We start from the raw sequence: 14420 nt of genomic DNA, 5'->3' as shown, positions 1-14420 counted from the left end.
GGGTTTGAGCCCTGCATCAGGTTCTCTGCTGTCAGCAGGGATTCTGCTTCCGATCCGCTGTCCCCTTCTCTCTCTGCCAAAAATAAATACACATTAAAAAAAAAAAAGCGAGTCGTTGCTTATCTTGTCACAACCTTGAGGCTTAGGGACATGGGGTAAATGATATATAGGTTAAGTACTGTCTGATGGGGCTTTAGGGGAATGGTGAGGTTGGGAGCTGATAGCCAAGAAAAAATTCTTGGGAGATGTCTTTGGTGCAAAAAGATGATTTTATTAAAGCATGGGGACAGGACCCACGGGCAGAAAGAGCTGCACTGCGGTTGTGAAAAGTTATATACTATGGGGCTGGGGAGGTAAAGTCAAGACAGAAGTTTCTTCGAGAGATTTCCATATGCTAAACACTCACAGATTACTGGAGGCCTAACTATTGTCAAGCTAAGGTTGTTTTCGCCTCTAGCAAATCATTAACATTAACACGTTAAGAGTTCCTGGAGAAAACTCTGCCTGCCTCAAGTATTTGTCAATGGGCTACAGGTTATAAGGAAATTCCATTTTATTTGCCATTTCCTTCTCACCTTTGTTTCTCCACATCACCATGGAGGGGAGGGTGATGTTGGGGCTCTGGGAAACCGAGTCTGCAGTTTCTGGAGATTAGGCTATTGCTAAGATTACCTTTTTCTTGCAATTTACTAAGATATTTGTAAACTTCTGGAGACGCTCTCAGCTTAAACGTTTGTTTTCTGTCCTTTCCTTTGTACTTGGGCAGCCAGGAGTGCCTGAGGAACGTCATTGGTATCCCACCTGGCTGGGGGAGGGGGGAGATGTGTGTGACCTATGCTAGCTTGTGTTTGGCCCTCAGGTCTCCTTATGATCCCTCGTCACTTACCAGTCAGAGTACAATTATCTTCCTTGCACTTTCTCTAAAAGATCATGTAGCTTCTCCCCTCAAAACACTTATGCACGGTTTTCTTCCTCACATTGTTCTACTCTTTCTCAACCACTAAAATACAAGCCATAGTAAAGGCGCTGCTCTCAGCTCCCTCACTTTGCTTGGTTACAACTTCTGCTGCGAGGAAGGTCTTGGAATCTCACTTGCGATCATCGCGCGGAGTAACAAGGGAACTGTGCGCTACCCACATCATTTTAAGAGCCAAATAATTTTAGGCTTCGGTTGGAAAAGCAAAGAGCTGTGCTCCAGGCTTGGGCTCTAGGGTGAGCTATTTTAGGTGAGCGGCACATCTCCTCAACAACTTCATCAATGAATTTTTAATCAGAACAGCTTCGAAGAATGCGGTGCCTTACTTCACTTTCCAGGACAGCCACTGAAAAATACACACTTCGTTGGGTTTTGTTCTGCTTTGTTTTTGCGCGTTGGCTTGGGCCACTTCCCTCCGCCCGACCGCTGTCAAGCGGCGTCCGCCTCCAAAAATCACTTAACGTGGCGCCAGCCTCCTAACACAAGTTTGCTAAAAGTCTGTACCTCCTGGAGGTGATTTTAACCTCCTGGAGGAGTCCCCGAAGCCATGACTCCAGGAAGGGAACACCAACAAATACGTCTTAAAGGTCTTGAACCTACCCCGCTTTACCGAGTTCGGGATTTGCAGAACCACGCCCCACCTAAGAGGAACCAAGGTCACGCCCTCCGCGGACACCGCCGCTGGGCCTTTAATAAAGCCGCGGCCGCCTTCCCGCCTCCCCCCGGGGCGCGCACTTCCGGCCGCGGGGGCGTTCGGGAGCGCGCCCCGCGAGCCTCCACCAACCAGCGGCTCCGCCTGGCAGGCGCGAGTACGCGCGCGCACATTTGTGCGCAGGTTCGAATCTCCGCCGCTTCGCGGTTGCTCCCCAACGTCCGGCAGCACCGCGGCGGCCGCGAGGGCAGCTCGCGGGCTGCGCTGGGCCCGGCCGCCCCGCCCCGCCCCCTCCGCACGCCCCACCTGCCCGCCGCCGGCTCGCCCCGAGCAGGTCCTCGCCCCCCGTCGCGCGCTCCGCCCTCGCTCTCCGCCCCCGGAGCTCTCCGCGCTCGGCCTCCCGCGCCGGGCGGGCTCCGCCCGAGGCTCCGGGGCCCATGGCCAAGCGGCGTGCGGCCGAGCCGCTGACGTTCCACGTGCCTTGGAAGCGGCTCCTGCTCTGCGACTTCCCCGAGGAGCCGCCGCCGCTCTGGATCCCGCCGCCGGGGGCCTCGCATCCCGGGCAGCCCGTCGGCGTCCCGGAGCCGCCCCGAAAGCGCAAAATCGACGCGGGGGCTATGACTGAGGCTTCAGCTTCGCCCAGCAAGCGCCGCGACGGCGGGGACACCAGCGTTCCGGGCGGCGTGGAGCGTGAGGGCCAAGGCCTGGAGACGGGCGAGCCGCACTTGCTGCAGCCTCCCGTGCGGCCCCGCGGGCCGGGGGAGGAGCCCCGGGGCGCCCGGCCCCCGAGGGGCGGTGGCGACGACGGGGCGGGGCGCACGGAGCCCCCACGGGGAGACTGGGGGGCCGCACCGCGCCAGGTAGGGGCTGGGGACCGGCTGAGCGCTCCAGAGGGCGGGAGGGATGAGGAGAGAGGGGCTCACCCTTTACGCAGCCATGGCACGCCCCGGGAAGAAACAGATTGGTCCCCTCTTGACTCGTGTTCATCAAGAAGCCCCAAAAGGCGAAAAGCCGGGAACCCTAGGGCAGGAAGGACGTGGACTCCCAGACTACCCACCAAGGGCCTCAGAGCCCTTGGCCCCTTGGCAGCGTTTTGGGAGAGTCGTGTGGGCTTGCACCTTTAGTGCCTGTGGTGTGGAAGAGGGAAGCAGGAGCGTGGGTCACGACGGACTAGAGCCTGATGAAGACCTTGACCGTGGACCGCGATAGGTCAGCTCAACGACAGATGGCGAAAGGGTAGCGCGCCTTCCTTGGCTTAATGATGATTTCTTCTAGAATTCGTGGTAGATTTATTTCTAAGGAGGGTGACCAATGTGGTAGTCATCAGTTGGATGGCCTGTAGGCATGGTAAAGCGCTTGTGGTAGAGAGGAAGGGCCTCCCTGCCTTGGGAACAGGCATTTAAAAACTCAGTGTTAAATCGGATTTTTAAAAAAAAGGATCACTGTTGAAAATTAATTTGGGCCCTAAAGTAAAACGTATATGAGGATCATATATAACAGTTCCTATTCTTTGGGAAACGAGCCTGCCCCATCTCTGAGCCTGAGGTTTGATTTGTCTCGAAGTTCACCGTGTGAGACAGCAGAACCCTTGAAATGTGACTAATCCAAATTGATGTGTGCTGTAAGTGTAAAAAAACACTCTAGGTTTCGAAGATCTCAAAGATTTTTATATTGATTGCACATTGAAAGGACTTGAAGATACTGGATTGGATAAAATGTATTAAAATTTACCTGTTTCACTTTTTTAATACAGCCACTTGAAAAATTTAAATTGTGCTTGTGGCCTGCATTACATATTTATGAGACTGCTTTGGTTTATACTTAGGAATTCGGGCTGCATTTTGGCAGTTCTGGATTGACTTACCGGGAGCTTTGGGAATAGAAGTACCAAGTGTAGGGCTTAGAATTCACCAAACTCTTTTCAAGCACTACATCATAGTATTCACCTCACCTTTTTCCATGGTGTTCAGTATCTCTTGCAGAATTAACCAAATGCCTTTGCTGGGGGGGAAAAAAAAGGTGAATTGAGGTTCCTTTGGCATGCCTTCTTGGTGGAAAAACCTAATACAATAATGACAATTTTATAGTTATAGTTGGGAAAGAACTTTTTCTCTGGTTGTGAGAAATCATCCTTCAGATAATAATGGACATTTCTGGTTGAAATTCTAAATTGTAAATATTCCCATCCCCAGTTTTCTTGGAATTTAGAAAACATGAGGTTTAGGAGGTTTTTTTTAGACTTTTTTCTTTAGATTGCTTTTGGATATTCAAAATCCGCTTACTTAAAACTGAATGATAGCACTTATGTTTTGAAAACAGAATAATTAGAGTTTCCAGTTGTATTGTGTGTGTTGCCAATGGCAAAATCTAAGAAAACAAACCCAGGATGATAATTATCCAGATCTATTTGATCTGAGGGTAAGTAGTGTGTAGTTTGAAAACTTTTACTCTTCGGACCATTTTGGTACCCCACCCATATGTAGGGTTGTCTTCCCTACCAGAGTATACTCACTGAAGTATGCCACAGATTGATAAGAAGGAAATAGGGAAATTATAGGTAGAGGAAAATTTTTGAGTAGGCTGACTCACCTTAGAATCTCTTAGACACAGCTGTATCTTCTACAGCGATGACTACATCTGACAGCTCTTTGCTTCCCAGTCACTACAGGCCCATGGCAAGGACTAAGCTTGGCCATGGGGTACCTTCTTCACCAAGACAATCCCTGTTCCCTTTTCTTTTGGCTAAAGCCTCATGTTTCTTCCTTTTGTTAGTTCTGTTCCATGAGCTTCTTGTCTTCTGCAAATTTAAGAGAGGGACATGTTTTCTCCAGTTCCTCTCTTTCCTTCCTGCTTCTAAAGATGCAGGTTTTTTGTTGGTTTTTTGTTTTTTGTTTTTTGTCTTTTAAGGGATTTACAGCTAATTACCAAGATACACGGTATAACAGAAACATGGAGAAGTTAAAAAGGCTTTTCAATTCATGCAGTAAATGTCTCCCTGGTTCCTAGCACTCAGAGTAGAGCGTAAGTCCTTACCTTCACCCTTGGGATCTTGTTTAGGAAAAGTTTTCTCAAATATGTCCTTTCTACATTGAAGATTTAATTTAGGCAGAATAAAGACACCTTTTTTTCTGTCCTAGAACCTCAGTATTTTTTGAGTTGTCTCATGTTTTTTTGTTGTGTTGGCTTTTTTCCTAGGTGGTTTTTGTTGAGTTTCGTTTTTTTAACCAGAGAAGTAAAAACCAGATATTACTTCATTAAATATTTGTGTTTTCTCATGATAGTGTCACTTCGTGCAGATTCATTTGCTCTGTCTGCTGATCCTCACTGGTAGCTACTTTTAATGGAAAGTAAGCAGAAATGTTTTCTTCCTATTCTTAGGAAGACAATAATGAATGATTCATAGGTTTCTTGGGATATAATATGTAGCCATGTTGAGCTATTACAGTACTAGCCCTTAATTTGAAAATGAGTCCTGCATCTCACCGATGCGGAAACAGACTTCGATCAAAGTCAGGGTTGGTGGATGGTAGAGTTATCTTGCAAACCCAGGTCTGTCTGGTGGCAAAGTTTGTGCTGTCTGCTAGTAGGTTACACTGATGTCCTTAAAAGATCTTTTTTGGGCCCACGTTTATAAGTAGGTAATTTGGACGGTAGATTTTTTCAAAAAGGCAAAGATACAACCCTTGTTTTTTAACCCTGTTTATGTATCAAAATGAATTGGGGGGGGCATCCTTTGAATTACTGCAATTTTTTTTTTTTTAATCCCACTGTAAAGAAATTCCAAAGACACTCTTAATTCTCTAAGTTTTAGTGTCTACGATTTCCTTTTAGGCCCGTGTGGTCCAGTAAAGTAACTAGCCACATGTGGCTATCAAGCATTGAAATGTGGCTAGTCTGAATAGTGCTGTAAGTATAAAATACTCACCAGATTGTGAAAACTTAGTGTGACAAAAAGAACGTGAAATATCGCATTCATTTTTAAAAATACTGACTACACATTGAAATAATATTTTGGATATATAAGGTCAAATAAAATATTGTTAAGAGAATTTTACCTTCTTTTTTTACTTTTTAAAATTACTTATGTGGCTCTCATACTTCTGTTGGATAGTGCTGTTACAACAAGCATGAGCCTAAAGTAAAAACACAACCTGGTAGAATAGATCTATAAATATTCATCTGGGCACAGTGTTAACCTTCAAAATGTTCACCATGGAAGCCTGTATATAATTCCAGTGCCGCTTCCTTGCACAAAGTATTTTGGGGATGCTTTTCACATTTTGTGTCAATCTTGAACTTCATTGGAATGTCAGCTTCACTTCACAGTTACTTGAAACAATTTTATAGCCATTCAATCTGTTGAATTTTAAAGGAGCCAGCACTCAACTTGGATTTATCAGCGTTGATTTATTGATTTAAAAGTCATGCCTTCGGGGTGTCTGGGTGGCTCAGTCCATTGAACATCTGACTCTTGATTTTGCCTCAGGTCAGCATGCCAGGGTTTTGGGATCGAGCCCCGCATCAGGCTTTGGACTGAGTGTGGAGCCTCCTTAAGATGCTCTGTCTCTATCTCTTTGCCTCTCTCCCCCACTCTCTCTCTCTTTATAAAATAACATTAAAATTAAAAAGTCCTGCCTTGCACCAAATCTTGTATCTTTGATAAAATAATCAGTTTAAGATTTTCTTGTTATTTAGCATGTTTATACTCTAAAACTTCTTGGCAACTTTTCAAAATATTTTAGCCTATGTAAAGTCAATCGCTTAAAATACCAAGCCTCAGGGGAAAGACGAAAAAATAAGTTTTAAGGTATATTTGTATTTTTATTTTTTATTTATTTTTTTTATTTTCTTTTTTTCATTTTTTTATTTTATTTTATTTTATTTTTTTAATATATGAAATTTATTGTCAAATTGGTTTCCATACAACACCCAGTGCTCATCCCAAAAGGTGCCCTCCTCAATAGCCATCATCCACCCTCCCCTCCCTCCCACCCCCCATCAACCCTCAGTTTGTTCTCAGTTTTTAAATCACATTTGAATACAACATAGGTCCTCTCAAGTCTCCAGGTACACATGTATTAATGTGGTAACATTAGCATAAATATCCAAAAATTTTTTTTTTTTAATATATGAAATTTCCTGTCAAATTGGTTTCCATACAACACCCAGTGCTCATCCCAAAAGGTGCCCTCCTCAATACCCATCCCCCACCCTACCCTCCCTCCCACCCCCCATCAACCCTCAGTTTGTTCTCAGTTTTTAAGTCTCTTAAGCTTTGGCTCTCTCCCACTCTAACCTCGCTTTTTTTTTTTCCCCTTCCCCTCCCGCATGGGTTTCTGTTAAGTTTCTCAGGATCCACGTAAGAGTGAAACCATATGGTATCTGTCTTTCTCTGTATGGCTTATTTCACTTAGCATCACACTCTCCAGTTCCATCCACGTTGCTACAAAAGGCCATATTTCATTTTTTCTCGTTGCCACGTAGTATTCCATTGTGTATATAAACCACAATTTCTTTATCCATTCATCAGTTGATGGACATATATTTGTATTTTTAAAACAAGTTGTGTTCCTCACTGAAAGATAAAAATAAATTTATGAAAAAAAATGTTTTTAAATGATTTAAAAAAAAAGAGAAAGAAAAAAAAATTATGACATTTTCCAACATTTTCTTTGGTTGAAAAATGGAAGACAGTTATCAAGAAGATGCTCTTGGAAGACATTCTTTTAAAGATAAACTACTAACAAAATATTTTCACAAATCCATGAGTATGAAAATGCACAGAGTTGACTGAGCCCATGGAGTACTTTGATTAGGCAGAATTAAAAATGTACATTTGTTGAAGATGCGAAGTAAAAGACCCAAAATCTTCATGTGAGTTTGCTTTTAAAACAAAATTTGTTTCCTGGGGGGGAAAAAGTAACTTTTTCATACACCGATGCTGTCCTTTCATCTCTTTCTTTTTCCCCTAAAGCTCAATGAAGAATTCTGGCAGTATAACACCTTCCAGTACTGGAGGAATCCCCTGCCGCCTATTGATCTGGCAGACCTCGAAGACATCGGCGAAGGCAGCCTGCGGGAAGCAAGGCTTCAGGGCAAGAACGAAGTGGTTGAGGTCGACATGGAGTCCTGACACAAGCACCTGAAAAATAGGTCTTTCGGCCGCGGCCTTTGAGGCGACCTCTCTTAAGTGAATTTGCATATTCTTAAGGAGAAAAGTTATTTTCCATACTTGATGCGATACCATTCCCAAACCTGAAAAATGAGGAAGAGTTGTTTTAAAAATAAATGCCTGTGGTCACTACTGAAACTCCCAAGAGGGATTTGTCAAGGATCTAGTGCAGTTAGAGGGGAAGTATTTTATATATGTACTCTCAAAGAAAAATTTATGTTTAGATTCTAAATTTGAAAATATTGGTCTTCTAAAAAAGAATTCTGACAGTTTTAGAAACAGGTGGGAAACGCTCAAATGTTCCTCTTGTCTGTACCAAAAAGTTAATTTGTGGTACATGAAATGAATATTGTTTTTTAACTGTTATTAATAAAATGCTTTCTAGTACATCGTATCGACTCTTCTTAGTTGAACAAATAACTGACTTAAACATCTATGCAAACTTAAAGTGCGGGGGACTCTTAAAGGTGGTATAGTTTTAAAAGAACTTTGTAAAGCGTAACGTAGTGAGAATTTCAATTTGGGGAGCGTGTTTGCATAGCTTCCAGTATTTGATATTTGTTTAACTCTACTCTGGGGAATCAAAAATGGATCGAGAACAATGAGAAGTGAAGAGGTTCTTCCCTCCCCCTTTTCCCAGGTTAAGAGGAAAGAAATTAGTGGTATTTCTTAATTTCTTGGCTTTGAGTTGCTTTGAGGGCACGGTTTTTATTGCTTATTGCTTCAGACTTACAGTTCTCAACACTGGCAACACTTCAGAAATCTTTGCCTGAGTAGCACTCAAGAGATGCCCATTTAACTGTCTGAGACGGGCCTTGGGTATAGCTATTTTTTTAGGCACCAGTCCTCCTCCTTTTCCCCAATCCTAATGTGCCGACAGCTTTGAGAACCACTAAACTGATGGTAGTTTTTCCTGTTTAAAGGAGATAACATTTGACGTGAAACAGCGCCTCTTAATTAGCTTTGTTTTTATTTCACTCTACTGATGGATTTGTTACAAGTAAGTTATTGTGTTGTTATTACTATTTCATTGTTAAAAAAATAAAGTAAGCAGTTTGTGTTTGAGTTGAGTATCAATGATTGTTAATTAACTTTTGTACTACATCCGGAATGTTGGCTTTGTAATAGAGTAACCCGTCCTTGTATATTTTTTTGTTGTTAATGACAGTAGATCCCAAATTGAGAAAGGATGATAAATGCCAATGAGAGAGAGAGAACGTTTTGTGGATACTGTAGGATTTAAGTATGAGTTGACATTAATAAGAATATCCTAGAACAAAAGACATGTATTGTGGTTAAAAGTTAAGCCTTTGGAGTCAGACCTGGTTCAAAGGCTTGTGTTGCCACTTTCTACCTATGTAACGTTAAGCGAGTTATTTTTCATCGCCAAGCCCTAGGTTCCTTAACTGTAAAATGAGAAACAATAAATAGTATCTACCTCAAAAGAGGCTATGTGTATTGTCAAGCAATGGACTAAGTGCTTCACCCACATCTTGTTTAATTCTCATAATAACCTTATTGTAGGTACAAAACAGTAACTAGAATAAATGTGCTTTTTGTAGTTATGCTTCATTCTACTTTAAATTGCCACCAGAAGTTTCATGGTAAGAATTGGAAATGAGATAGTAAGCATGGCAAGCTAGTGCGGGAAGCAGTTAAATTACTGTGGAAAAAAGGAAAATGGTAAACTTTCTTCCCCTTCTGTTTGGCCTGAGCGTAAGGAAGGTGTCCATTTTCGTTCACTACTCTTCCTGGTGCCCAGAACAGTGTGTGTCACATAATAGATAGTCCATAGAAATTGCACAAGCGAATTAGTGATCTTACCTGTTGACAGGAAGGTTAATGCCAGCAGTTTTCTAGAAACATATCTTACAAAGCTAGGCATTCTACCGAGGAAGTCCATACAAAAGATGTGTTGCAGAGATCAAATGGTAAAACGCTGGAAACATAAAAACTGAGACAAGTCCAGCTAATGAACTACAGGAGGTGGTCATTTACTTTAATGAGAAATTTCATAGGATATTACATTGCAGGTTTGTGAATGGGAGATTGAAAGTGTACCTCAGACGGGGTCCTGGCTGACTCCGTTGGTAGAGCTATGTTGACTCGTGATCCCAGGGTTGTGGTTCAAGCCCTACCATAGGTGTAAAACTTAGAAAATGAGTAGCTCAGACAACTTTTTGGAGCATTATGTGTCAACATACAAAACTAATGTAAAGAGATTCAGGGAAAATATTTGCTGTCAATATGTTGAAGGCTGAACATTTAAAAAAAAAAATTTTTTTTTTTTAGCGTTTATTTTTGAGAGAGAGAGAGAGAGAAAGACAGAGTACAAGCTGGGGAAGGGCAGAGAGAGAGGGAGACACAAAATCTGAAGCAGGTTCCAGGCTCTGAGCTGTCAGCCCAAAGCCCGACGTCGGGCCCAGACCCACAAACTGCGAGATCATGACCTGAGCCAGAGTCAGACGCCCAACGAACTGAGCCACCCAGGCGCCCCGAAGGCTGAACATTTTTATACATGTATATATATACTTCAAGCATTTCAACATGTTTAATATGTAAAATATGAATTTATATGTAAAGATGTATACATACATACCCATACATGTATATGTATATATAGGGAGAACAGATTTGAAATAACTACATCCTTTTAGAAAAAAAATTTTATTAACTCCAGATAATTTGGCAAAATTGCATGGTGGGTAAATTAAGATGAAAATTTAAAGGTAGGTTTTTTTTTTTTTTCAGGTTATATACACTTCACCCAGATTCCCTAGTATAACATCTTACCACAGTACAATTATGAAAATGAGGAAATTAAAGTTAATATAATTCTATAATGCTATTAGGAGGACGCGGAAAGAGTGACTTCCGACAGTTCTTAAAAGAAGTAAAAAATGTACAGAATTTATAGACTATTCAACTTCTACCATCATCCCGCTAACCTTTTTCTGGCCCAGGATTCAATCCAGGGTCACATGTTCTATTTAGTGGTAGTATCTCCTCAGACTCCTTTAAAAAGATTCCTTGGGGGCGCCTGGGTGGCTCAGTCGGTTAAGCGTCCGACTTCAGCCCGGGTCATGATCTCGCGGTCCGTGAGTTCGAGCCCCGCGTCGGGCTCTGGGCTGATGGCTCAGAGCCTGGAGCCTGCTTCTGATTCTGTGTCTCCCTCTCTCTCTGCCCCTCCCCCGTTCATGCTCTGTCTCTCTCTGTCTCAAAAATAAATAAACGTTAAAAAAAAATTAAAAAAAAAAAAAAAAAGATTCCTTGGAATTTCTTTGCCTTTCGTGACCTTAGCACTTTGTGCAGAGTACTGAGCAGTTATTTCATAGGGTAGCCCGCAATTTTGGTTCGTCTGGTATGTCTCATAGGCAGGCATCTTTGGTAAGAACTCCAGACAAATGATGTATCCTCAGCACATCACACTGGAAGGCACTGCCCTTCACCTTGTCTTGTCATTGCTGATTATAACTTTGATTTCTTGGAAAAGGGGGTGTCTGCCAGGTTTCTGTGTTAGAAAGTTAATATCTTCTATATAATAGTTATCTTCTGGGAAGATACTTTGAGACTATGTAAATATCCCATTTATCTTCACATTCTGCCTGTAAATTATCAGATCTGTTGATGATTCTTTACATGAAAAATTTTTGGTCTGGTGTATGTCAAGTGGTAACTTTCTCTTTCCATTATCCCTTCTACATCTATCCATTGGAATTCTATAAAGCAAGAGCTTTCCTTTCACCCTCATGTTTCATCCAGTGATTTATTTCAGGATAGACTTATGGGCATATATTTTATTTTATGAGTTATAAATGTGTTATTTTGTTGTAGAAATTATCCCAACAGATTTGGCCACTGGGGGGCCCTTTGAGTTAGCTCTTGTGCCCTTCCCCATTTTTTACACACTATTTATTGTGTGAGTACTGGTTAATCTTGGCAATGCACTTCTGCATTTACAAGGTTAATGGATGGAAACTATGCCCCGTGTGCACCACTGTGTTTTTCACTGAACAGCCTGAGCCCTGACATCCTCTTCAGAAAATGGGGACACGAATACCCACCTAGAGGAGCAGAATGGGGATGAAATGACACAGTGGCTGTGCAGAACCCATAATGGGCCATAAATATACATGTCTCTTCCTCATAGGACATGAAATGCACATTTTTGCCATCTTTTTCGGTAGGTAGACAGATAAGTCTATTAGTGATCTCTGACAATACCTGAAATTGAGGCTAACACTAAGGTCACTTTTAAAGAATTTCAACAATTGTCTGGAGTCCACAAATCTAAACAATAGTGTTCTAGTAATTTATATTTACTTCTTGCTTTATCTTGTGTCTTTCTGATACACCCTGTGGTAGAGAGAATTCTGAAGTGGGCCCAAAGATTCCCAGACTGTATCATCCAGTCATTTGATCAAACACTAGTTTAGGTACTACTGTGAGGAATTTTGCAAATGTAAGTAAAGTCCCAAACCAGTTCGTCATAAGGTGAGATGATCCAGGTGAAGGGGACTTAATCACGTGAGCCCTTTAAACATATGGGTGAAGGGGTCAGAGACAGAAGTCAAGCGCAAAATGTGGGAGGGATTGAATATAAGAACAATTCTCCTGGCTTTGAAGATGAAGGGAGCCATCTGACAAGAACCTAAGAATAGCCTCTAGGGGAGGAGAGTGAGTCCTGGCAGCCAGCCAGCAGGGAAACCGTGACCTCAGTCCTACAACCCCAAAGATCTGAATTGAGCCAACAACTTGAATGAAGATGGAAGTGGAAAACGCCTTCCCGGAGTTTTCAGAGAGGAACAAAGCCTGGCTGACACCTCGATTTCAGCTTTGTGGCACTCTTGAACAGACATCCTTCCCTGCCAAGTGGGACTTCTGACCTACAGAACTGTGAACTAATTGATAGGTTTTTGTTGTTGCTTTTTTTAAAATGCTAAATTTGTGGTAATTTGTTACGCGGCAATAGAAAACTAATAGAGACTATCATTTTTAGCATTTCCATCCCTTCTCACGCAGATGTCCCGTCACAAACATTTCTCTTTGTGATGTCTTCACTCTAGTCTGGGAATCATTTCTCCAAACGGTCCTGGTTCTGTTATTAGAGAATGGTACTTAGAAAAGAAGACGTGGGTGCAACGTTGCTCACCGGTGCGGAGTATCGCTGCTTCTCGATCCTCTCAGCTGACAAAACTACAAAATATATGTGTATACAACTATATGCATTTCTCCATCTGTCAGTATACTTGTGTCTATATCTGTATATATACTTAAAAAAAGAGTTCGTGCTGACACTTCCAATCCCAATCCAACACCACAGTGTCCATTATAACTTCCCCTCTTACTATTATTATTTTTTTGAGTTTATTTATTTTGAGGGACACTTAGGTGGCTCAGTCGGTTAAGCGTCCGACTTCGGCTCAGGTCATGATCTCGTGGTTTGTGGGTTCGAGCCCGGCATCTGGCCCTACTAACAGCTCAGGGTCTGGAGCCAGCTTTCGGATGCTGTGTCTCCCCCTCTCTCTGCCCTTCCCCCACTCGCACTCTGTCTCTCTCTCTCTCAAAAGTAAATCAACATTAAAAAATTTTCTTAAAATTTATTTATTTTGAGAGAAGAGAGTGTGGGCACACATGTGCGTGAAAGGGGGAGGGGGAGGGGAAGAGAGAGAGGGAGAGAGAATCCAATGGGCTCGATCCCACACCTGTGAGATCATGACCTGAGTGGAAACCAAGAGTCAGACACCCGAGTAAGCCACCCAGACATCCCTTATTTTTAACTCCTTTGAAAAGTAGACCTCATATCCCCTGTTTATTTGTTTGCTCAATCCTCAAATACACTACTGCACCAACATGCCTGCTAATGTATATACTTTTTGTGTTTAGCCTTTGGCTATTCAATTAATATATTGTTCCCTAAAGTTACTTAGGTTGGTTATTTACTTGCAATACAGTTGGATTCATTTGTTTCTGTTTATATATCAGTTTTGACTCCCCATCTAATGTTTTAAAGTTTGTAAAACATTGACATAGTTCTTCAAGTCAGAACTACACAAAAATGTATAATCAGAGAAGTGTCATTCACCCTAACTCTTCTCCTCCATTCATTCCCGTTTTCCCTACTTTGTTCCCTTTACCTCTGTAAATAAACAATTTCATTAGTTTCTGGCTTGTTTGTGTGTGTGTGTGTGTGTGTGTGTGTGTGTGTGGTTTTTGTTTTTGTTTTCTTGCACTAATGGGCAGATACACATATCATTTCTTCTTTATATATTTATAACTCATACAAATTTATTAGAAAAATGTGGTTCTAATAAATGGGTAATGGACATAGAAAAACTAGTTTACAAAAGAAAAACATGAGAATAAAAATAAACATTTTTGTTTAATTGTGATCTCAAATTTTAAGTAAGAATCTATTTATATAAATTGGCAAAAGTTGCAGAACATGTTTTATTTTTAGTAAAGCCTGTCTGAAAAGCAGTTTGGCAATATGCTTTAAGAGCCTTATCATAATCTTTGAACTAGTTTTCATTCTGTATCCAAAAATATATCCTAAAGGGATAATCAGAAAACTAGATGCAAATTCACACATCACTGTAATAGTAAAATATTACAAATTA

At 41.9% G+C, this 14420-nt stretch overlaps 2 protein-coding genes across 2 annotated transcripts in view; both read left to right on the top strand.

Annotated features, from left to right (window-relative positions):
- Window positions 1-1840: 1840 nt before the first annotated feature.
- CUNH9orf40 (chromosome unknown C9orf40 homolog) lies at window positions 1841-8865 on the top strand. Its single transcript, XM_019463586.2, has 2 exons — window positions 1841-2488; window positions 7603-8865. Exons 1-2 carry the CDS (start codon window positions 2066-2068, stop codon window positions 7759-7761), a joined length of 582 nt encoding a protein of 193 aa, XP_019319131.2. The 5' UTR covers window positions 1841-2065; the 3' UTR covers window positions 7762-8865.
- A 1278-nt stretch (window positions 8866-10143) lies between these two features.
- The window catches only part of TRPM6 (transient receptor potential cation channel subfamily M member 6), a 201466-nt gene continuing 197189 nt past the window's right edge, over window positions 10144-14420 (top strand). Inside the window, exon 1 of the mRNA XM_053907814.1 lies at window positions 10144-10320. The gene's annotated coding sequence lies outside the window, so the exon portion shown is untranslated. The remainder of the gene's footprint in view (window positions 10321-14420) is intronic.

Source organism: Panthera pardus, unplaced genomic scaffold (genome assembly GCF_024362965.1).
Source record: "Panthera pardus isolate Hobbes unplaced genomic scaffold, ASM2436296v1 HiC_scaffold_20, whole genome shotgun sequence".
NCBI classification, from domain to species: Eukaryota; Metazoa; Chordata; class Mammalia; order Carnivora; family Felidae; genus Panthera; species Panthera pardus.
Note: the sequence above shows the minus strand (reverse complement) of the source record. Positions and strands in the feature narration are given on the sequence as shown.